We start from the raw sequence: 24,603 nt of genomic DNA on the forward strand, positions 1-24,603 counted from the left end.
AAGTCAGCAAAGAGAGAGACTGACGGTGCGTTTAGTGAATGTTGACATATGTTGATGTGTATGGAGAGGGAGTGCGGGGGGCCTTGGAAATATTTTCATCTGCCCAGGGGAGCCCTGCAGATTAAGTTTGGGAACGACTAGGGTAACACTTTATATTAAGGTGCTTGTAATAAGCACTAATAACAGGTAATAAGTCACTTATAAGACCTTATTAGATTCTTATTAACACAAATAAGACTATATAAGTGTTAATATAGGCATAATTAACACATTTATTATGTCTTAGAAGACACTTATAGGCTCTTATTAGAAATGTACTGACACTTTACATACCGTCATAATATTAATAAGATGTTTATGAACATTAATAAGACTTATTGAGTGTTAATTAAACTATAAATTAATTTATAATTGGCTTGTAAGATATTAATTAACACAAATAAACTTGTTTCTAGACCACTTATCAACATTCATAAGATGTTTATTGACATTGATAAGACTTTATTAGGTTCATATTAATGCCTTATAAAGGTTGATAAGACTTTATTAGGTTCATATTAATGCCTTATAAAGGTTAAGAAATACTTTATTATGCACTTATTAAGAGTTAATAAAGCTCCTCTGCAGGTACTGGATCTAAAGTGGGAACACTACTTATAAAGATTAATCAATACTTTATTATGCACTTATTAACAGCTCAGTGGGAACAGGGTCCAACTTTCAAGTAAACGCAGAAACAAAAAGGAGGTCTATTGAACTTCCACTCAAAAAGTTTTTGAAAAGAAATGCTACTACAAATACAAATATTATCTTTAACGTTAACTGTAAACAACATTATGAAAACATTTGGTGTGTCATAGCTACCAACATATCTGATCAAATTCAGGGAAAAAGCATACCGGTAGTTGTTTTTAACCCACGTTACTGTACATAAAGTGTTGAAGGTCTGAATACCAGTCAAGAGACGCACACAGGAATACATTTTCAAACTTTGTATGTAAGGAACACAAATATTGCAGGTCAAGATTACAATATACAATTTACTAATGCAATTAACAACTAATTTAATAAAGTGTGCACATGAAATAAAACAAACATTTGAAGTGTCTAAGCCCAGTCTTTTTCGTTGGGGTTCAATCCAGGTGTGTGTTTCTGTTTAGTCTGTGCCTCTGCTGCTCTGAAGTAGTGAAGGAAGTTCTTCCTTAGAAGAAACAGTCTTCTTAATCCCACTTGAGGTCTCAAAGGTTGGGCTCACTATCCAGTTAGCTGCTCATAGTTCTATGGTGGATGCTCTTGTCGATGGATGGTCTTCTGGATGAGCCCAAAATCCGCCTTTTACCAAAACCTGACCTACAGACAGGTCACACCACCCCTATAAAGATAAACGTGCACGTCAGCATCAACACAGGCTTCATCTCAATTTAAGCACTTTGCATTTAACACCAAGTATTAAAATAACATCTGTTTTATTCACAATTTTCCATTAGCTCTGTTGTACTACAAAAAAGGTTAAAGATTTTCTCTATCAATTTACTGTTGAGCTTTTTATTGATAAGACAGCATAGGACACTTTACTGTAATAACTGTACTATGAAACACTGAAGTTCTGTGTGAGAGACTCCACAAAAGAGAATGAAATCAACAAGAGGACAAACTTTCATCATTAAACTATTCCTTACTCATTTAAGAGTCTTAGCCTATAAGTGTCTTATAAGACATAATAAATGTGTTAATTATGCCTATATTAACACTTATATAGTCTTATTTGTGTTAATAAGAATCTAATAAGGTCTTATAAGTGACTTATTACCTGTTATTAATGCTTATTACAAGCACCTTAATTTAAAGTGTTACCACGACGGGTCTAGATGAACAACCAAGATAGTTTAATACTCTGATCCATGAACGCTGTTGAGACTTTTACTTCTAAATAACCCGGTTTTGAGAATGCTGATAAACAAATTCAAAACATGCAGGATGGGTGCATTAAGGTCACAAAAGGGCTTAATATGGCAGAGGCATTGCTGTGTGTGTGTGTGTGTGTGTGTGTGTGTGTGTGTGTGTGTGTGTGTGTGTGTGTGTGTTCACTCTATTTCATTGTCAAAAGCTGTTCTCTGTTTCCATCTGGTGGCTGAAAAAACCCCACCGTTCAAGCTTCTGACAGGATCGCTGTCAACCTTCATCTTGAAATGAACGCTTAAACACTCAGCTCTAAGTTTGAGTTCATGCTCAGGGTTTTTAAACTGGTAGTGAGTGCAAGCAGATATTGGCATTAAAAGCTCAAGAATATCCAATGCTGCCTTAGATGAACGTACACAATTAAATTTTTTCAATTATTAATCCAACCAAACACACAGGACGGTGATCCAAAAAGATGTAGGTGTGATCGCATGAGCCAGACATCAATGTGTCATTTCTCTGTAAATGTCCTGTGAAACAAAGTGTCCTTGTAAGAAATGATCTCGTTAACTTGAAGACATGAACCTTCTGTCGTCTGGAGATAACTCAATAAATGAACCCAGTATGACAACCACACAAGCCCTGTGGTCTCAATATTATTAAGCAATTAACTTGTGACTAAATTAGATTGGCATGATAGATAATTGCAAGCTCAGCCAATCACAGCTTCCGTAGATTGACCTCTTCAAACACCAAATACGTGCCACTGTTTAATGCATACCATCCCATTAAACGGATATAAGGAAAAGTTTTAACACTGTCGCTGTAGTTTAGAGTGCAAAATCACTTCATGCATTAAATATAACTAACAAAGAACTGGACTTGACAGCTCCACCTTAATATTCAATTACAATGTGTTACAAAAAGGCTCTCTCTTTGACATTTATTTTATGGTTCTCCTTAAACACGTCCATGAATTGTTGGAATTTCCCACATGATGAGGTGTTGTTGTCAGTTGTCTATACTGTAGTTGGCCAATGCTGCCATCTGGTGGACTTTTGTAGTACTAAAATTTCCAAATGTATCAATGAAGGCTTTGTTCATGTTTCTTCAACATTTAAAATGCTCTATCCTCTTCATTTGTCATAGTAGCTGCACACATTAACAGTAGAAAGTTGATGGAACAGTTGTGTTGGAAATGTAATCATGACATTTGACAGTTTTTTTTCCCTTTTGCTAGTCGGACTTTTCTTAAATTGAGTTTGCACTGAAGGACTTTAACTCATCTAAACTTCAGTTCCCCTTAAATCCTAGCTTCATCCTTCATGTTCTCACTGGACTGCTGGTCAAGGACCATTGAACCCTTGACCCCACAGTGAACAGTTTTACCATGGTGCTCACAGACAGCTGATGGTGACAGCTTGTTGCATGAGGGGTTTAATCCAGTTTTAATCCTGTTTTCATCCAGACCATCAGGAGTGATTGGACAGCCACACAAAGAACAAGCTAAAATAAGATTGATCATTATTCACATTTATTTTATTTTTTTATTTCTAGACACTTAACAAAGAGCAAGTAAAAGACCTTACACATTTTAGCTACTATTACAAAGACCCAAAGTTAATCCAGGATGAGCACATCATTTATAAACATTTAGTAAAGTTACAGTGGCAAGAATAAAACATCCTTTTAAGAGGCAGAAATCTTGTGCAAAACCAGACTCATGATGATCAGCCATCTACTGAAACTGCGCCGGGCTTGAAAGATTCTATAGGGGGAGTGTCATGATCGGTTGAAGAAACAAAGGGAGGTGGACCCAATTGCAGATAAAAAGAAAACTAAATTTATTAAACAAAAAGCCAAAGGCAAACAAAACTCACTAATTCAAAATGTTCAACAAAAATCCAAAAGGGGGAAACAAGGAGCCACGAGGAAACACTAGAAACACTGGAAACACAGACACAACACAAACACATAGACGGACTAATTACACTCTACTTACAACAATTATCTGACAACACGAGGGAAGGAACACGGAGACTAAATAGACACAGGGTTAATCAAACACAGGTGAGACTAATAACACGGAGGGAAACACACAGAGGCAGGAATACAATACAAGAAACACTGAGGACAACTACAAACTAAATCATGAAACACTGAAGACACACAGAACTCAAGAATGTAACAAAAAACACCAGAACATAAAGAAACACAAGGAGACGAGGTTACAGAATAACACATGAAACACTAAAGACTAACTAAGGGAAACAACACCATCATGAATACAACAAGAAAATCTAAACTGTGAAAATCTACAAAATAAGAAACCAAATCATGACAGGGAGACGGGATAAGATACAACATTATTACTCTGTTACTTAACTTATACTTGTAATTAGTCTACTCTCAACATGGTTTTCTTTTAAATTAGCTCTCAACCACTTAATATTCAATGATAATCTGTATTTTTTTTTTGTATTCCACTTAAATTTGATGCTCTTTTGTGTTACTCTTGCCCACCACAGTTTCCTTTGGGATTAATTTCCTCGTGCCAGAGTGCTCTGAAAATTTAGTGAACTACCCAAATAGGACCAACAGAGCATCAAATAAATGTGAAGTACAACATTTATATGGGTTAAATGCAAAGAACCTTAATAGGCCTTATAGAATAAAAAATAAATAAATAAAGCAGAAAAAGTATGACTAGTAACATTAACAGTACTGGCAGTAATATTAAGAGGTAATGAAAATGATTTATTTCAAATGGATGGAGAGTGGATGTAGCCTAAAGGCAGCACATGCCATAATAATCAAAAGTAGTAGTAGTCACAAATGAAGAAATAGTGCACATGATAGTGACAGGCTAAGTTTAATGACGCTCTCGCTGTCATTCATGGATAGAAATGAGTCATCAAGCCTTCCTGCACATTGGGACCCCTCTACCCCACAGTAGGGTCGGCCCCTAGGAGTTAACAACGACACTATTGTCCAATCAGACTGTGCTGCTGCTGATCCCCACTTCACCACAACTAACGGACCTCCTGCTCCCGAGAAAGTGGTCAAATCTAAATTCTGACTTTTCACAATACTTGTTTATGTCTGTTTGGACGTCTTTTACGCAACAACGGTTTGTTTGGGAGGTCCGTCGTAGTTCCCGATTCAACAAGTGGGTGGAATATTAACTTTCAGTCGATTGTAAGTCCATACACGTTGGTGGTTTTGCCGTGTTGCAGCCCACAGAGTAAAGCAGAGTGGGACGGGCTTGGATGTGAGACAGGAGCTCCCGATGCGCCAGTAAAGATCCACTTACCAGCAAAAAAGAAAAAAGAAAAAAGCAACATGACGAAGGTAAGTGCTGCAGGCAGTTTTTTGTGTGAAGCAAAACTCGGGTTGTGTTGGTCTTTGGTTCAGTTTCAGTGTGTGTTTGTTTTTCATTTTTTTTAAAAACAAACATTTAAAAGCACCACGAAAAGTTGCACGGAGTCTGCGAATCTGGTGGGAAGAGACGCGTGGAAGCGGAAGGATCCACACGTCCCAAATAAAGCGTAAAATGTGTTTTGTCGTGAAGTCTATCTGAGGACTTGTGTTGATGACCGTGTCTAAACCACTATACCGTTATTTGATAATTCAACAGGCGCACCAGCACTCTAAATATATCTAATTGGAGAGTTTTGAGGCTGAAAGGCGTCTATGTCAGAATGTGACACAGTGCGCAAATCGTTTTAAAGGATAATTTCACCAAAAAGGTTTTTTTTTTAACATACCGAGAATTACCTCTGCATATCTTCTGCCAGTGATGTTGATTGACAAAGCCACATCCCCAGAACCAGGATCATTTGATCACATGTGGCGCTTTTGTAGGCGTACATACTGCAATTGAGTTTAATGTTAATTTGAACTTGTCAAACTTGTTTCCCTCGTTTTAATCGTCCCGTGTCTGTATGTGTGTTGTATGTAAACAGAGAGCAGTAGGCTGCAAAGCGGAGACATACAGTATGTGCATACGTACCTTTCCATTAAGCTGCTTCTGTTTCTGTTTTTAATCATATCACATTATCATCCACAGGATGGTGAGTTAACGTTATAAAAGTTCACATTTTGAGCACTTTGTGCAGGCACTGTTGATTGTTTTTCTTTTTTTTTAAAATGATGTTGTTTTGCTGTGCAGTGAGGATTGTAAAAAGCCAGGTCAAAGCAATTATCTTCACAATTAAACTGTAAATCAATCATTAGGGACAATCGGCAACTAATAGCAGATGGATACTCTCCCCCCCCCCCCCTCCCAAAAAAAAAAAAAATCCAACTATGCAACTTCTCCAGCAACAAGTTCTGCCTGTAAAAATACTAAAGCACTCTGCTGAGGAATTGTAGCAATCTTAATCCATTGAGAAGGTTACACATTTTAAAGTTATAAATGGTCCAGATCTTGTTCTGCCAAAAGTTGTCTTGAATATGTAACCTACAAGAATTCTAGAGACTGAATAAAGTTTGTTATTGGTTGCATTTTTAGTTTAGTTATCTTTTTATTTAAGTACTGCTTGTGCTGCTCTTACTCTCTGATGTACATCACTTTGCATAAAAGCATCTGCAAAGTTGATTGTAGATTATGACTAACTAGCACAATTAAGATGCAAAGAGTCTTGTGTCTGTGACATCAACCATGCTTATCTTGGAGCTACATATGAACTGATACTGATTCTATAATTAAATAGAACAGCTTGCATCAATGTAGCTCAGTGTGATTGTAGCAGAAGTGTGTTTCGCTTATTTCAGCATAATGATTTACTTGAGTTACTTATTAGCTTTGGGCTAACAGGAAGTATGCATACTTTCTTTGGCAAAATGTGAGTTTTTATGGATTGAAACAGCCTACTTGTTCCTGTCCGACTTAGAGATAAAAAATAGATAGTGGAATTTCCCATCCAGGATCGTAGTATAAATGTCTCTTATTGTATGTTTTTTATTTTAAAATGTTGAATATCATTCAGTAAACAAACTCTTCCTCTTTTAGAAACTATGTGGGACCAATTATCCAACCAGCATCTGCTTCATAGTGGTGAACGAGTTCTGCGAACGCTTCTCCTACTATGGCATGAAAGGTATGCAAAGTGTCCGTCTGGACAACACATGGACATTTTAACCGACCTGACGAGCAGAGGGTTTCTTATTCACAGAGTTGCTTCAGGGTCTTTGAACTGAGAGAAGTAGCTGACACGGTGTGTAATGGGTGATGATGCCGAGCTTGTTAAAATAGTTTAAAAATGGGAGTGAATGAATGTGAGAGAACAGAGAGCCTTTAATGGACAGATAAGGCTACAGGCTCTGTTTGTTCCCCTCACATGACCTGACCTATTCACACATATATGTCCGTCACATCACTTCAATCTGTTCACAAAGACTCTGGACATAATGTGTAGTGTAAATGGCACATGATAATGAAGATAATAGAGCAGATATTAAGATGTAATATTGTACACGCAACTCTGGCAGACTGATGATAATCAAGTACACTCATACATATCATATCATGTGCAATATAACTTTTTAATATCTCCTCTATATGTTCTGTGTCATGTGCAAGTTAACCTATGCACTATGTGTGTTAATACTGTCTGCAATATGAATTTTACTTTCACTTTCATATGCAATATAACGTCATTGACTGCACTACTAAGAACAATGTAATTTAATTTCAGATGACAGCATTACGTTTATGATCTGTTGCAATATAATACACCATTTAATATAATAAAATAATATAATCTCATTGCCACTGCTAATAACTTATACCTATACTTTGCTGCGCAATTACCTCATGCTTATGTATATTTCTATTGTTGCTCTGTTTCTCAGCATTTAACCCTTAAACTTGTTCTATTTTCAATTTCCCATATTTGATGCTCTTTTGTGAAACCACCCCTCTATTTTTCCTGTACTGTATCTTTGGAGCTATGTCACTAAAACTTTCCTTTAGTGTCAATAAATGATTTCTGATATGATCTTATCTGAACAAATGGAGACATTTCTATATGTTATTGTGTATGACCAGCCAGCTTGGCTATTTACTCTCCCAGGGCAGGGGAAGTGAAAACTACAAAAGACTTATTAATACAGTTTAGCAGGGATGACAATATAGCAGAGCGTGCATGATAAAAACAAACACAGTTCTGACCTCATGTTAAAGATTTGAATGAAATGTTAGGATTCATGCACATTTACAACAGAACAGTAAATTCCCCTTGATTTGTTTTGAAAAGAACAGATCTCTTTGACTTTTGAACTTAAAAGTATCCATCACTTGAGCTGGGTCATAACTTTGGATTATGTTTCCATTAACAGCGGTGCTGACACTTTACTTCCTCACTTACCTTCACTGGGACAAGGATCTCTCCACGGCTATCTACCACGCCTTCAGCAGCCTCTGCTACTTCACGCCCATACTGGGAGCAGTCATCGCTGACTCCTGGCTCGGAAAATTCAAGTGAGTTCATCTCCAAATTGGAAATATTTTTCATTTGTATTATTGTGTTTTTTTTTTGTTTTTTTTTTAAATATCTGTCCTCGTTAAGTAAGTTTAACAGCGAAAAACATTTAGTTTGTATTGCTTTAAGCATTTGACGTTTACTCAAAAAATGACCAGAACTTTTCACAAACAATGTCCAAGATAGTTCACAGACCTTAAAAGAAAAGAAAAGAAAAGAACAGTCACTGGGGTGTGGAAGGTATGATAAATTGATGTGTGAAATAGTTTTAAATAAAACTGTTGACACATTATGTACTTTCAGTTGGACATCTGTATCTAAATTGTGTAACTTCCCGTTTTAGTTGAGTCAGTACGGCCACACACACACACACACACACACACACACACACACACACACACACACACACACACACACACACACACACACACACACACAGATTTGCCTATAAATAAATTTGCAGTCCTGCATGTCCATAATCACAGTCTGCTCTCAACAGGACCATCATCTACTTGTCCATTGTGTATGTGATCGGCCATGTGGTCAAGTCGGTCGGAGCCATTCCCACTGTGGGAAACACGGATGTGCACATGTAAGTCATTAGGAGCTGATTCATTCAATTTGAACCGGCAGAATCCGACTTCAGTTCTGTTATAGTTTCAGTTAAACAGTTAACTGGAACAATATAGTGTGTATGTGTTGCAGCTCTCTGTCCATGGTCGGTTTGATACTCATAGCCTTTGGTACAGGAGGAATCAAACCCTGCGTGGCAGCTTTTGGAGGAGATCAGTTTGACGAGGAGAATGTAAGACATTACACCCCCTGTGTGTATTTCGGCCTATGTTTGTGTAGCATGTTCATTAAACAGAGTCTAAAAACTGAATTTCCCCTCGCGGGATTAATAAAGGATAAATTATTATTATATTGTTCAGTTTGAAGCAATCAAACCATGATGATCTGTGAAATCAGTCAGTAAAAAGATAACAATTGGTAGTGGTAGCTTTTGTGGAGAATTCAAATAAAGTACTACTCTCAATAGTACAAATTCATGGCAACTCACCTTGATGTCAAGTTTTAAAAGTAGATAGAGCTGTGGCGCCGTTGGCCTAGTGGTTAGTATGCACGCCCGAAGTACAGTTAACGAGTTGTGAAACAGACTGACTTGAATACTACACATCAACTACAAAAGCAAACAGAAATCAGCAAATTTTTGTTTTTCAGATTTATTGGACTTTTTGCCTTTATTTGGACAGAACAGTAGATAGAGTAGGGAGTTAGGAGAGAGGATGGGGAATGACATGCAGGAAAGGAGACACAGGTACGGCTTGAACCCAGACCATCCACCTGGAGGACTATTGCCTACGTACATAGGGCGCGACCTAACCGCTAGGCCATCTGCGCCCCAAATATTAACTATTTTTAAATTGTAGTTTTTAAGGCCTGCAGCCAATTACTGGGTTGTCGGCGTCAGAAGAGTTGACTTTAGAAACAGTCTTTTTCCACTTTTGTCAAAGCAAACATTCAAAATGTGCAACATATTTCATTGTTAAAAGAAAGCAGATTCATATTTCTGTGAAAAAAAATAGAATAACTACGCATGTGCAGGAAAAAATCAGGCAAAATCAACACAAACCAAAAGTTCCTCACATGAGCTTAAAGAATGGGATACATAAAACTCCTTTGCCCTAGAATGACCTTTTATTGATTATATTAAACTTTACACAGTAAGCATACAGTTTCAAACCCAAATCTGAAATTTTAACGGTGACTCAAAGATCACAAAAAACAGTGTTGGCAAAAGGTTGGACAATATTTTTTTAACCTATAATTTTCTGTTTTCATTGTTAAACACCTCCAGGGCGCCGAAAGGCAGAAATTCTTCTCTATCTTCTACATGTCCATAAATGCTGGGAGCCTCTTGTCGACTATAATCACACCCATACTGAGAGGTGAGCACTCACAGGCTTAATGTTTAACACTTCTAACATAATGGGATCCAATGTGTACTAGGTAATTGTTGCACACTTGTACACAACCGTACCGTGAACATGCCTGATATTAATACGGGCCCCACATAATGATGCCATTAAAGCTCGATTTAACCCTGCAGGTGATGTCAAGTGTTTCGGTAATGACTGCTACGCTCTGGCCTTCGGGGTTCCTGCTATTCTGATGATCGTGGCTACAGGTGAGTTTAACATCATATTGTCAAATAAAATCCATTTAGTAGAAAAATTATTAAGTACCGGTATCTTTATTTGACACTTTTAAAAATGGAATAACAAACCTTATGTCACTACAATGGAAAGTCTTTGGGTTGAGAGGGAACTCTTGGCCTTGGAAGAAACAGGACTTCACACTTTTATTGGGTCGCATATGTTTGGAAGTGGCAGGAAACTTGTGTGCCTGGTGAAAAGAAAATTATATTTGTCTGAAAAGGTTCCATTTCGGGTTGGGTATCAGGGGTTTCATCATACAACACACTCATATCCCAATCAGGATGGTAATTACCTGATTTATTATGAAGAACCAAACGTCATCAGTAAGTCTAAAACCAGCCAACAGGGTTTGACTCCTTGTTGAAGGCATTGTGCTAAAACGTGTAGGAGTTAGTTTCTAGGACTAAATGACCATTCCTTCACATTGAAGACATTTGAACTGTTAAAAAAGTGAGTTCCTCTGATTAGTTTTTTTATTACTACTTGCAGTGTTAGGGTAAATACATGTATGGGGAGTATAGCTGCTTATTTTTCAGTCTCCAAAAGGTATACACACTTCAAAATCTCCTCTGATTCACACCATTGATTAATATTCAGTAGCATGTTTCCGAGGATGGTGAAGAGATTTCCTTCCCTACTCCGTATTTGGGGGAAAAATTAAGAGTATACACAATTCTTTAGGCACCACTACACTACTGTCTACTTGTATGACATGCCAGAGAGCAACTCAGACTTTTTTTTATGTCCAGGAAGCAATCTTTTGTGTATTTTTTTTAAATCATGACTAATAAGGCTAAAAATACTGTACATGGAGCCTTTTTTATACATTCATTTCTACTTATCTTCCTTGTGTCTGGAAGGAAATATTTACTTCATTATTAAAACACCAGGCGTCAATCCAATCCCTCATTACTGTCACATTTTAGAAATCGAAGCACAGTTCAGACTGTGATCTGCATGTTGACGGCATGTTTGGATTAAGTCAAGCTTTGACAGACTGGGCTTCATCTTGATCAAGGCCGATCCACATAAGTCCTGACAGTCAGTTATCTCTGGCTGTGACTCCCCATCCCGGCTGATCCATATGGGATTCATGCTTGGCTGACCGCTCGTTGTGAAAACAAGCTGGGATTTTTTGACTCCAGGGGTCATGCACAGATCACAGTTGGTGTCAGAGAAAGTATTAGCTTTAATGTCTTAACTTTTGGACCAAAGCTTGAATTTGTATTACTTGAGAGCATTTCACAAGCCATTGAAGAGGACAAAACATCCTTCAATGGAAAATTAGCCTGTCAGAATTTGCTCTTGTTAGTTGAGGATATGAGTTCTTCTGATACCAGGCAAGTGTTGCAATTGTTTGTACAACTTTCTACTGCTTCATCCATCTTCTGCAGTTGTGTTCATTGCCGGCAGCGGCCTGTACAAGAAGACTCCTCCCAAAGGAAACGTACTCTTGGAAGTCTGCAATTGCATTGGGGTGAGTCATTTCCCAATCCTCTCGAGTCGTTTGAGATGATTTATTAAAGTGATTGCACACTTTATTCCTTTTTCTGTAATACAGGCATGCCGTTTAAACATTCATTCAGTTAACTTTCCCAATCTTGTTGTTTTACTTTTTTCTTGCAGTTTGCCATCAAAAAACGCTCAAGAAGATCCAAGCATGATCCACCGAAGAAGCACTGGTTGGACTGGGCGGAGGAGAAGTACTCGGTAACTAAAGGACTCCTTCTATTATCTCTTCCATGACACAATTTGCATTTCTCCAAAAGTACTAAGAATGGCACTAGAAAAAGTACAAATATTGTTGGTGGTTTCAGTGCAACAGTAACCTAGCCAGTCTGTGTGTTTGTATGTTAACAGAAGCGTCTAATCCAGGAGATTAAGATGGTGCTGCGGGTTTTGGTGCTCTATATTCCACTTCCGATGTTCTGGGCTCTGTTTGATCAGCAGGTAAGTGGCGATTAAAAGACTAATGAACTTCACAAACAAGAGCTATCAACACTGCAACCACCTGCGTTTCCACCTCTTGAAGGGCTAAAAGCTAGGCATAGTTTGCTGAGGACGCACATCACCAGTAGCTTCATTCTGCTGATGTTATCGAGCCAGTTCGATTTTCTAGTGTTTAAATGGAATATTCTTTCAATCTGTGTTAATTTATCACACAGTACATGAACATTTTTCTCAGTCAGCACAACTTCAAGGTCCTGAGTCACTGCTCTCTTGTAAAATCCTGTAACTATCTGTTATCTTCTCCTCTGGCCAACACTCAACAAAACCATCTGATTATGGGATACCTTAAAGCCACATCTGGCATTCCTGAATTTCATTCCCTCTCATTCTTCATCTAGATTGACTGGTTGAAACACATGCCTGACAACAACCCCATATGTCCCTTGGAAAGCATGCCACCTTTTTATTTACCATTTCTTTATTTAACAGAAAGATAAATGGGTGTCCTGTGGTTTAAGGTTTCTACGCTAAGCTAACAGTTGAGCTGTTGCCTTAATATACATTGAGTAACACTGCATGTTTTCTTGATTGCAGGGTTCCCGCTGGACTCTTCAGGCCACGAGGATGAACATGGCTTTTGTAAGAGATTCTTTACATGATGCAACAGTGTTGACTAAATTTAAAAACAGCTGATAATGTCTTTTAAGCTGTTTTATATCACTGGGTGGGGTTTGTTATTATTGTCCCAAAGACATTAACTTTGTTAGGCTGTTGTGCAATTTGTCATTTGATTCCAGGAAATGACTTTGTTTATGGCCTTGCTAAATCCTGCACTCATCAGGTTTATTTAACATTTATCGCACAAAGGAGCACATCCAGTTTTATTTGTGAAGTTAAAGATTTAATTGTCCTGTTAAGCTGAAATCATCTTTGTTTTATTACAGGGAGATTCTTTCATTATTAAGCCTGACCAAATGCAGGTACGTACAGGTCCTCTTCATACTCTGAACGAAAAAAGGTAAAATAAGCAAGCTAGACTAATTGAAGAAATTCCTAGAACGTGTGAAAAAATAACACTTGCAAAAAAGTACAGTGGACTCGTTCATTGGTAGTGACCGTTAAGGCTGTTACGAATCTCTATGTGTGCTCAATATTTGCATTTTCATAACAAAGTTGAAAAAAAGAACGTACACAAAATAGAAGAGAACTGTGTCCTGTCATTAGCAGCAGCTCTTGATTTTGTCATTGAAAAAAAAATGGTGTCGACAAGGTTGATATGAGAAGTCCCGCCCTTTCTTAATGTTGATCGGTCAATGAGGGAGAAGTGACATTGAAGAGAAAAACGATGTTCCAAAACTTGAACTGCTTTCAACAGGAAGTGTGTGAGCACAGCGACAAAAAACAACAGACACCGAGGTTGTTTTTGCATAGATGGACGCTCAGACCTGAAAACACTGAACTGCGTTGTTTTTGTGTAGAAATAGGCCTCGCCAGAGCAACAAACCCCCTAAAATATTAGTTAATGTCATTATGCAAAAAAAAACCAAAAAACCAGTAAGCGCTCACTAAGCTGTGTAGTGCAGAATACAAGTGCAGTATTAAGAAACAGGATACGACATAAAGAATAAAATTAGGGAGATTCACACCTAATATATAGACACAAGGTATCTATCCTCATTTTTTTAATCTCTGAGAGAGAATTCATTTAAAGTTCCTTCCAACATTTCAAACGATCTCTTTTATTCAAAGGTTTTAAATTTCACATCAACGGACAGTATTTAAACTGTAAACTATTCTTCATGTGAGTCCTAAGTTTACAATGTATGTTTATATTTGCATATAATGTTAGAGGTTATGCTTTTCTTAGAATTATCATTTTATCTTCTATCATATCATCATTGTGTTTGGAAATAGAAAGGCCTCTACTGTTCCCTGATCATGCTGTGAAAACCCTCAAACAGACTTCAGAATACAAAGACAAAAACCCGCGTCACAATTTTAAACCTACAGATTGTCATGTATGTTTGAGCCACTGTAAATTTCAGCCATCTTTGTAGTTTTTTTTTATGTGTAAACACACACCAGTGTGCCACATCAGTATTTTTCAGAAAAGCACATTGGATGACAAATATTTGACTTGGCAAGAGATGCTGTGATTCCTGTGAAAACACTTTTATAGATGTCAGTCACCTCCATCATGCTTTCTTTGGGTAGTTATAATAAAACATAATCTGCCTTATAAAAGCCTTTATGATCTGATGAGTCTCAGTAGGTTTTTATAGAGTCATTTAAAGGGCCATTCTTTTCATCTTCCTTGTTCTGTAGATGTTGAACGCTCTGATGATTCTTCTCTTTGTGCCCATCTTTGACCTCGTCATATATCCACTCGTTGGCCTTTGCAGAATCAACATCACGTGAGTGGAAGCCTGTGTTTTTACTCCCATGTTTATTGCAAACAGCATCAATAAAGGCCTCATAAACTGGGAAAATGAGCCATGTGACCTCACATTTGTATCCCATGAAATCGCCTCAGGGTGCTTACGTATGGTAAGCAGTTTTATTTATTATCCAGAGTATTTTCCAGCACACTGCTCTGTACATTAAAGCCGTTTTCACATATGCACTCCTGAAAATATCTAGATAATTTCAGGAGGACTGCTCCGGATAACAACACACTGAAGAACATGAAACATAATGCAGCATGTAATTACGTGCACAGAGATCGCAGTGGTCGCATGCATACAGTCAATGCACCATGCAGCAGTCACAGGATATAAACGTCACTCCCCCCTCCTATTGGCTCGAGGTGAATTCTATCCTGCTGCGTTCTCACATCAGCTCACTCGGACTTGCTGTGAAAAAACACTTAAGGGTCTGGCAGGAGAAACTCCGGGTGAAGTCCGAGCGAAAACATTCAGCTGTTTGTGTTCACATGTATCCAGCTCCTCCGGGAAATATCAGGAGTTTTTCAGGAGTTTTCTGCAAGTGTGAAAGCCCTATAAGTAATTATGTTTAGGTACTTATTTCTCAAATTACAAATGTGGCATACGGTAAACTCACTCACACACACACTGACAGCATAGTGTTTGTTTATAATTCCTATGTCTCATCAAGAGAATAGCTCAGGGTTTAAAGAACACATTTGCTACAGAAGCCATTATGGTAAATCATTGGCAGTGCAGTCTGTTATCAGACGAGTGAAGACAATGATGTGGAAATCACTTTTGAAGAGATAGTTTGATTTTCAAATCTGTTAACGCTGACTATGCTCGGGGTAATCCGAGATGTATTAAAGAGTTGATTCTTTGTGACTTCAGGCCTCTGAGAAAAATGGCCATGGGAATGATTTTTGCTGCACTGGCCTTCGGAGCAGCTACAGTGGTGGAAGTGAACGTTGTGGTACGTATGAAAACAAAAATAGAGAGCTTGCCTCTCTTGTCACAGAACAAAGACACAGTCCCTTAATCTTTCTTATTAACACACACTATGTGTCTTGCATGCATTCAACCAGTCAGACAACAAGTATACCTGCCCTAACTTTCAAATCCAGAGTTCACATGCAAACCATACCTCTTAAATGTCTTATTACAGTCCCAAAAGAGAACATCATACATCAAAATGTCCTGGAAAACTTTTAAAAACTGTCATAAGAAAGTCCCAATTTTCTTTTCAAATCATATATACTTACTCAGCACATATGGAAGCTAAAATTAGAGCGCTCTTAAGCAGGAACAATCACATGAAAAATCTTTCTCATATGTTTTAAGTTTTTTTTGGAGGGATGGAAGAATAAATGGTACAATCATCTAGTTGGAGGTTTCTATATACTACGTTATTTTGTCAAAACTTATGTAGACAGGATATGTTTTTAACCAATAATTTTGCATTTCCCAAATGCAAAAGTGTTTTCCACTTTGAATAGTACTCGAAACTAAAGCTAAGTTCATCCCTATGTGATGTTTCAGTTCTCTGAAATAGTTCATAAAGCATAAAGCGTGGTCACTAATATTTATCTGTGTGTTCCTCTTATCTGTGTCCGTCTGTGGTCTGAGGTTCAAAACTAAGGGCGATCGAGCCTTTTCTGTTGCAGCTCCGACACTTTGGAACAGATTACCATTTAATATAAGATCTGCTGCCACAACTGAACAGTTTAAGTCATTTTTTCCTTAGCTTTTACCTCTGAGTGTTTTATGCCAGCAGCAGTGTAAGTCATTTTTTCCTTGGCTTTTACCTCTGAGTGTTTTATGCCAGCAGCAGTGTCTATTAGAATTTTTTTAATTTAATTTTTGCTTTTACGTGTTTTTATGATGTTTTGGATGTAACATATTTTTCCTGATTTACTGTAAAGCACTTTGGTCTGCCTCGGCTGTTATAAATGTGCTATATTAATAAAGTTGACTTGACCTGTGGTCAGCGACTTCAGAGCACCAGATTCTTGTGTGAGCACAGAGCTGATTACTTATAGCAATCGTTCCCTATTAGTTACAGACCCGAAACAATTCTTGAAAACAAATTGGTGTAGTGTTGAACTGTAATGACTGTGGGTGGATTTAACCACCACAGCACCCCTGGGTGGGGTTTCCAGGCCACGTAAGGACTATGTCCGAACACAGATGGAGCAAACTGTGAGCCTGAATCAATTTGAATTAGGCAAGACCAGCAGGTGATTCTGTGTACGTCGGGACATTGAAAGTCGCCCAGAGCAGATACCATCACCATTACAGATTTGAGGCTATTCATATACATATTTTGTATTTAAAATGTATGTGTTTTTAAAAACACTAATTTCATATTTAATAATCTCTGTGATTGTTGACATGATGCTTTTGATGTCTTGTGTGAAGCACTTTGAATTGCCTTGTTGCTGAAATGTGCTACAGAAATAATCTTGACTTCTTTTCTTTTCTGATAGGAAACAGTGGTGAATCCTGCTCCTGCAGGAAAGTGTCTCCTGCAGGTGTATAACCTGGCCAGAGGTGATGTCAATGTGACCGTTGGTTCAAACAACCCGTTTCCAGCTCCCATCGGACCCCTTCAGGTAGGAGTATGAGGAGAGTGTGGGACTATAGGGAATAAAGGTCCAGTGTGGATGCAAGGCAACACAAAGTTCTCAGTGACATGATTTCTTGTCAAAATAATATTTCACTGGGTGTCTTCATCATTGCAAAAGCAAGTCAGGATTGTGGACTCAAAATGAATATCTGACTGTGTGAGAAACTGTCAGTTCAACCTGACCTGTGCAGGCTGTATCAGTCCGACGCTCAATAACATTCAATTCATTTAACCAGGAAATGTCTTCCAGGAAATGAAATTTAAAAAATATATATTTTAGGGGAGTGTGTCTTGCAAAACAGAGACGCTTTTTAACATGAAGCATTGCTACCTAATAGTGTGGAGAATAAAAAAGGATTCAATATTACCAAGAGAGATCAAAAGGAACATGTTGTAACACAGAGCATCAGGTCTGCAGCGTTTTGTTTGTGTGTCTCTGTTAAAGCCCTGTAGACATCACGACCTGCTTTGTCTCTTTTACGCTTGTTTGTATTTACAGTGCGGTTACAAACCTCACCTTCAGAGCCTCCAGCTACAGAAGCATTTAGGCGGAGGGCAGATTTTTACATTTATTCAAGTCCAGAAAATATCGTGCTTCACTTTAATAATGAATACTTATGAATGCATCCTAAGAAATTATTTGGAAATTTGAAGCTTAACATGGACAAAAGCTTCTACCTTCTGCATCTTATGTTATGTATTTCATTGTATAGTTTTTCAAAGGTCATTTTCAAACTGAAGTTTCTTTGGAAGGTAACTCTCTCTCTCTCTCTCTCTCTCTCTCTCTCCTGTGTCAGGACCCTCCTCAATATGAGACTGTTACACTTGGAGAAACCAGCAAGAACCTGACACTCCAGGTCACCTTCAATGGAGAAACGTCAGAGTGTTTGCAGACGTTTGAAGAGAAGAAGGCCTACAGTCTGATTGTAGACTCTGTAAATACTGGCATCCAGTGCAAACTTGTAAGTGACCCTTAAACGTTTTATCAAAATCTTCACTTTCTTCAAAGGCATTACATTTTAATTTGCAATGGTTATAAATTGTTCTAAATCCACTTTGTCTTCAAATCATCCAGGTGGAAGATAACATACAGAAATCTGATGACGGGAATCCCTTCCTCAGGTTAAAAAAATGGAAACTCAAACACAATATGCCAATCCATTTAAAAATTCAAGGAAATAACAATTTCTCAAGAATTAGCAGCCTTTAAATCAAGTTTGGCTCCCTGGGTTCACGGTGGCATCCGGAGGTCAGCCTGACAAACGATTCCATTTGAGGCCTTGTGATCTCTTGCATGAACGAAATGTAAACATCACCCCTTACCCAGACATAATATCAGTACATTGTGTTCTTCTAATTTCACAGGTTCCTAAATAAAGGACCAGATGCAATCACCATACATGTGGGCGATGTGGAGTTCTTAGTGGCATCTGGAGTAATGTCTCTGAACAAGAGCGTCAGTCGGGGAGAGTGAGTAGGACGTCTGTTTAAACCTATAGTTTGAACAGCAAATATCCTTAAACAACTTCTATTTGTTCGACAAGTTGGTTTTTTTAAAAGCCAAAACCTTTGTGCTCTTTACAAAGTCCATGCACACTGCTCAATTTAAATACTGCAAAAACTCTCTACCTCGTATACAGTATATGAATCTATCGGACACATAATAATTACATATGCATATATAATATTAAGGAATATATTCTTACATCTATTCTCTGATGTCTGTCCATCACCATGTTCCTCCTGTCTCCTGGTAGATACCCACATGTAACCTGCACCCTACCGTTAGGAGACTGCCCTCATCTCAACCTGGGCCTGCTGGACTTTGGAGCTTCATACACTGTTATACTCGTGGAGGTGAGGATGCTTCAAATATAACTCACTTAATAGTCAATATTCCTCGCACCTGTAACACATCATGACAGAACTCTCTCTCTCGCTCTCTCTCTGTTTTTTCTTTTTTTTTTTAAATAAAGGAATCAGGTAAACTTGTTCCTCACAGGATGGTGGATGTTGAAGCCAACAACGTGCACATAGGGTGGCAGATCCCTCAGTACATCCTCATAACTGTAGGAGAGGTGATGTTCTCCATCACAGGCCTGGAGTTCTCCTACTCACAGGTTCGTCATCACACACACTCATTACTCTGTCCCTTGTGTGGCAACTTCTGCTTTGTGGTGTCTGCTCCGGGTATTTATTGAGTATTCATTAGTATCTTGGTTACTTTATAATGTAGCTGATGTGTATTCTATATTGTCTCTCATATCATGCAGCGTGTATTATTGTCCTCCTGTTATTTATTGTGTATGGCCTCCATAAATGCAGCCGATCATTTTTAAAGGAAGAATGTGCGACTTTTTTCATCCAGTAGACGTCGCCCTTGAGCACCGGCATGAAACCAAAACAAACTGCTGTTTGGCCACACCTCCGCTATTCTGAAGCCTCCGCTCTCCTCCAGCGACACACCTCCAACCCCCCTCTCCACTTGTGTTCCCGCGAGGGAGTTATTAATGATAACGAGAACGCGCCATAATTAGTGCAGCATTAAGCGCAAGCGGGGGACAATGTTTTCCTTCGCTAGAGCTGCAATTGCCTGTGTCTTACATTGATGTGTTAGCAAGCTAATGTTAGCACACTTTGGCTAAGTCATAGCTTCACATTGCACATAAACTGACACAGAACGACTGTGATCTAAACACACTTACATGACATCCAAATAAGCAGCGAGTATGTTATTCTTCTTTTCTCTAGTCCTTGACTATAACAGTTTTATACGCAGGGTCGTCCCGTCCATGTAAACATGATGTGGAGGAGGGATTTCCTCGTCCAGGATAAGCATAATTGAAGCCAGTCTTCCTAAAACACATGCCCAAACTTTGATAAGCTTTCATGTAAGCCTGTGTGTATGTGTCTTGCAACAAAGTTTGGCCCTGCAATTTCTATGTGGTTAGCAGATGAGAACCTTTGTGTAACTGTCCCACTGCCACACCCTATTTATGCCACTTGGTATGAACACACACACACACTCACATAAAAACACACGTGAGCTTATTGCTCAATTTCACCTTTTAAGTAAGAGCATGGGGAAGCAAAATGATGGGGAATATTTCTGTCAAACGATTACCTGACAGGTGGTTATAGATCAAAGCTAAAAAGTTTGCGAGTTTGTTTTTACAGTTCCCTCTCTCTCTCTCTCTCTCTCTCTTTCTCTCTCTCTCGTTCGTCCAGGCTCCAGCCAACATGAAGTCAGTCCTGCAGGCCGGCTGGCTGCTCACGGTCGCATTTGGGAACGTGATAGTGCTGATCGTGGCCGAGGGGGCAGGACTGGAACAGGTATGATTTCATGGAGTTTTCAAGTGGATGGAAGTGGATGTTCTTTATATTTTTAAATAATGTTCGTCTGTCTGTCGTTCCTCGAATTCTTGTGAACTGGACATCTCAGGAATGCCTGCTGGGAGTATCTTGAAACTCACTCCAAATGTCATCTTGGACTCAAGGCTGAACTGATTAAATGTTAAAGTCACTGTGACCTTTAAAATATATATATATATTTTTTAGTTTTTACACTCATCATGACAGCATTTCACAGAAATATTCTGAATGGATCAAACGAGGAAGTTGAAAATAAAAAAGAGGAACCATGGCATCATACTGGCTGGGAAACAGTATCAGTTCCTCTTCCCATACTTTTGAACAGACCTGGAGGGAGTTCTTGAGAAAGTGGTTTTTGTTAGCTCACGTCAAATTTATCTCCCATCCAGCCAATTTTCATAAAACAGTTATCATCAGTGTGGAAGTGTGGGGGGAACACATATGAAACAACCAGTCTTCATTCTTCAGAAAAGAGCCAGAAGAATTATTACTAAAACCAACCTACAGAGAACCAACAAACCTACTCTTTATCAAACTGACAACACTGAAATTCAAAGACCCGGTCCACTTTAAAAACATCCAAATCATGTACACAGTAAGAATCTGCCCCCTGAAAGGTTCATTCACTAACCAGTATGTGTCTGTTTTCCCAGTGGATAGAGTTCCTCTTGTTTGCCGGCATGCTGTTGGGCGTCTGCATCATCTTCTCTATCATGGCTTCCTTCTACACCTACGTTGACCCCAGCGAGCTCGACAAGGTCTGCCTGGAGGATTCAGGGAAGGAGGATGACCACGATGACCTGAAGAAAATGACTGATGACATCCAGATGAACAAAAAAGTGAAGAGCACCCGATTGTAACGTTGCTTAATTACAAAGAACAGCCAGCTTCTCTGCTGTGGCTAAAATTGAATTTAGCTTCAAAAGTGAAAGTATTGTTTGAGACACTTTATTTAATTTGAGATACTTTCTGTGATTATGAAGCACTAAGACGTGATCATCGGACATCTCTTCACCGCAAAAACTCAAATCTGAGCGAGTGTATTTGTCTAATTTCTAGTCAGAAATATATTAAACTTATTTCAAGCCACATTAAACTAACAAGTCCAGATAAAATATAGAAAGCCATAAAATTAGGCATGAATTTCTTATAATCAGGGGCGTGCCAGATGGGTGGCATGGGCCCTCCCTAGAAATCTGATTGGCCACCCCAATTTTTTTAATTAACCTTTATTTAACCAGGTAATTAACCCATTGATATCAAGATCTCTTTCACAAGGGTGAACTGGCCAAGAGGGCAGCAGCACATGTCAAGTTAAGAGCAGACAACAATTAAAATGTGCAAAACGTTTCGCAGATTAAGTGCAAAATTGTGATCACAGATTACAATCCATAAACACAGCCACTCTCCAATGGTCTCGCTTTTTTTTTCTTCCGTTTTTTAAAATAAACTGTGATTGGCTATTTTCCCCGTCAGAAGCAGGACAGCAGTACAAGTTATTTTATTTTTTTTTGAAAGGCTGCCAGTATTTTTCTTTACATATCGATGTCTTAAGACAGGTGCGAAGGAAAGTAAGGAACTCTGTCTTACTTGCAATGAACTAACTGGCAATGTGTTGTGTTGGGCCTAAAGATATTGCAAGTTAGACTGTGCAGGACTGTAGGGACTTGGGTTGGGAACTGGAGGGTCACTGGTTCAAGATTTTGGGGACCAAATCTGGAAATTGGTCCGGTAGCTGGTGCCATTTCACTTCCTGACTACTGCCGAGGTGCTCTTGAGCGAGGCACGAACCCTCCACCCCAACATCAGCTCAGGAGCGCTCGCTGTGGGCAGCCCCCTCACTCTTAATATTTAGCTTAAATTAAGTGTGATTAGATATTTTTGACTAGATTAGACAAATACACTCGCTTAGATGTGACTTTTGGCCCTGGTGTGGTTGTGGAAGTCCAACCTTTGTTAACACTCCAGTCAATACAGAATGTTTTAAACAGAGAATGAGAAAAGTATTGTCTGATTGAGGCTGAATATATGAAGTAATGTATAAAAGCTGTTTAATATTGTGTACTTTGCCACTCCTAGATCGAGTGTTACTGCAAATGAATTTTAAATATTATATGTTGTACATATTTGTTGGTTTGATTTGTTGGCTCGTCAAAATGTTTTACTTTCTCTCAAGCTAAATTAATCAAAACCCAAACTGCCTTTGATAGAGGATGTCAGAGAAATTGTTCAGTTTACAAATTGGGGTTTTAACTTTGATATTAAAGGACCATAGTTAAAGTAACTTTTGCATGTTTAATTTTTTGTGGACTATTGTACTTAAGCTTAGAGTCCAACATTTCTCCTGTCAACATGATGTTTGTTTAGGATCGCAAAAAGAGGCCATATTTTGTCAAGTCATGACACTGTACACATCGCTTGATCTCTTTCCCGTTTGAAATGTAGCTGTGTTAGCTACGTGTCATTTACAAGGTAGCCACGCCCTAAAGGGAACACTCCTTTTAATAGTTAATCCTACTCGAAATGTGATGTACAAAACAAACCTCGTGCTGTGCTGGAGACTTCAAAGGCCTTAAGGAGGCCATAAACTCGTGGAAAATTCTTAACTGATGTGTTTAATCAACTGAGAAGTACAATCATAGACTTTCATTCAAAGGATTTTATTGACCCCCCCCAATGCTAACCCATTTAAACACAACTTTATTCTCACTCATTTCTGCTACTCCAATGCTGCTCACACTGCGGCTGCTTGGGGAGGGGGCATCCTTTGAGGAGAGCCTTCAACGCCAGGTGAAACTGTTCATCCATTTTGCACAAAAAAAACTGTTAAATTTACCAGTTACCAGAATGTTCCTGACCGAATAACTCTGCTTGTAGAGTCAATATCTAAGTCTTACAAGCTGGCAGCTTCCTTAACATGCAGGAAAACAATAATACACATTTGGTTTCACTAAGTTTGCTCAAAGTCTGTCCCCCGTGTTCAACAATAAGAGTCATTTTTGTTCAGTTGGTTCTCTTTGAAAATTAAGTACAAGGATAGCATTGTGAAAAACTTTGAAGAAATAGCCTGAAATCTTGTATTGTACATGTAATCTGCTTTTTGTTGCTGCTGGAACATGCACTACCAACCGCATGGTCCTTTTAAAGTCATAAGATACTTGACTAACTTTTTTGTGAATCATGCTGCTTCCTATAAAGTTCTGTAAATAGATGTGATGCTGAAACTTGTTTTTGTGCTGTTAAGATCTACAGGATGATTAAAAATGTGCCTTATTATTATTATTATTATTATTATTATTACTTGTTTCTCTGGTTTAATTACGAAAGCAATTTTATACTGTCATGACCAGGCTCTTACAAACTCAACATGGTGCAATGAGGAGCTGTGGTAAAGGTGCCACGCTGGGAAGGAATGAGAGGTTGACTACCCGACATTAAAAAGCCTTAACCTGGGAGACTGGCCAGGTCTGCCCAGGTGTGGCAGAACACCAGGCACCAGCGACGTGTGGGGACACAAAACACACACAGACAGAAGGGGAAAACACAACAGAAGGCCATGCTGACGGGAGGGCTGTCACATATACCACCATACAAGAGTTGAAATTGATTTCTTTGGTGATAAATCT

General features: G+C 38.5%; 1 protein-coding gene across 1 annotated transcript; it reads left to right on the forward strand.

Annotated features, from left to right (window-relative positions):
* The first annotated feature begins 4,920 nt into the window (after positions 1-4,920).
* slc15a2 (solute carrier family 15 member 2) lies at positions 4,921-24,256 on the forward strand. Its single transcript, XM_020651251.3, has 22 exons — positions 4,921-5,250; positions 6,914-7,001; positions 8,242-8,383; positions 8,884-8,976; positions 9,090-9,189; positions 10,243-10,333; positions 10,495-10,572; positions 11,998-12,080; positions 12,230-12,313; positions 12,464-12,553; positions 13,148-13,192; positions 13,498-13,533; positions 14,879-14,967; positions 15,871-15,952; positions 17,466-17,591; positions 18,403-18,567; positions 18,681-18,727; positions 18,971-19,075; positions 19,363-19,462; positions 19,582-19,725; positions 20,834-20,938; positions 21,631-24,256. The coding sequence occupies exons 1-22, from the start codon at positions 5,242-5,244 to the stop codon at positions 21,835-21,837; spliced, it is 2,109 nt and encodes a 702-aa protein (XP_020506907.2). The 5' UTR covers positions 4,921-5,241; the 3' UTR covers positions 21,838-24,256.
* Positions 24,257-24,603: the final 347 nt, after the last annotated feature.

The sequence above is a fragment of the Labrus bergylta genome, chromosome 13, assembly GCF_963930695.1.
Source record: "Labrus bergylta chromosome 13, fLabBer1.1, whole genome shotgun sequence".
Lineage (NCBI taxonomy): Eukaryota > Metazoa > Chordata > Actinopteri > Labriformes > Labridae > Labrus > Labrus bergylta.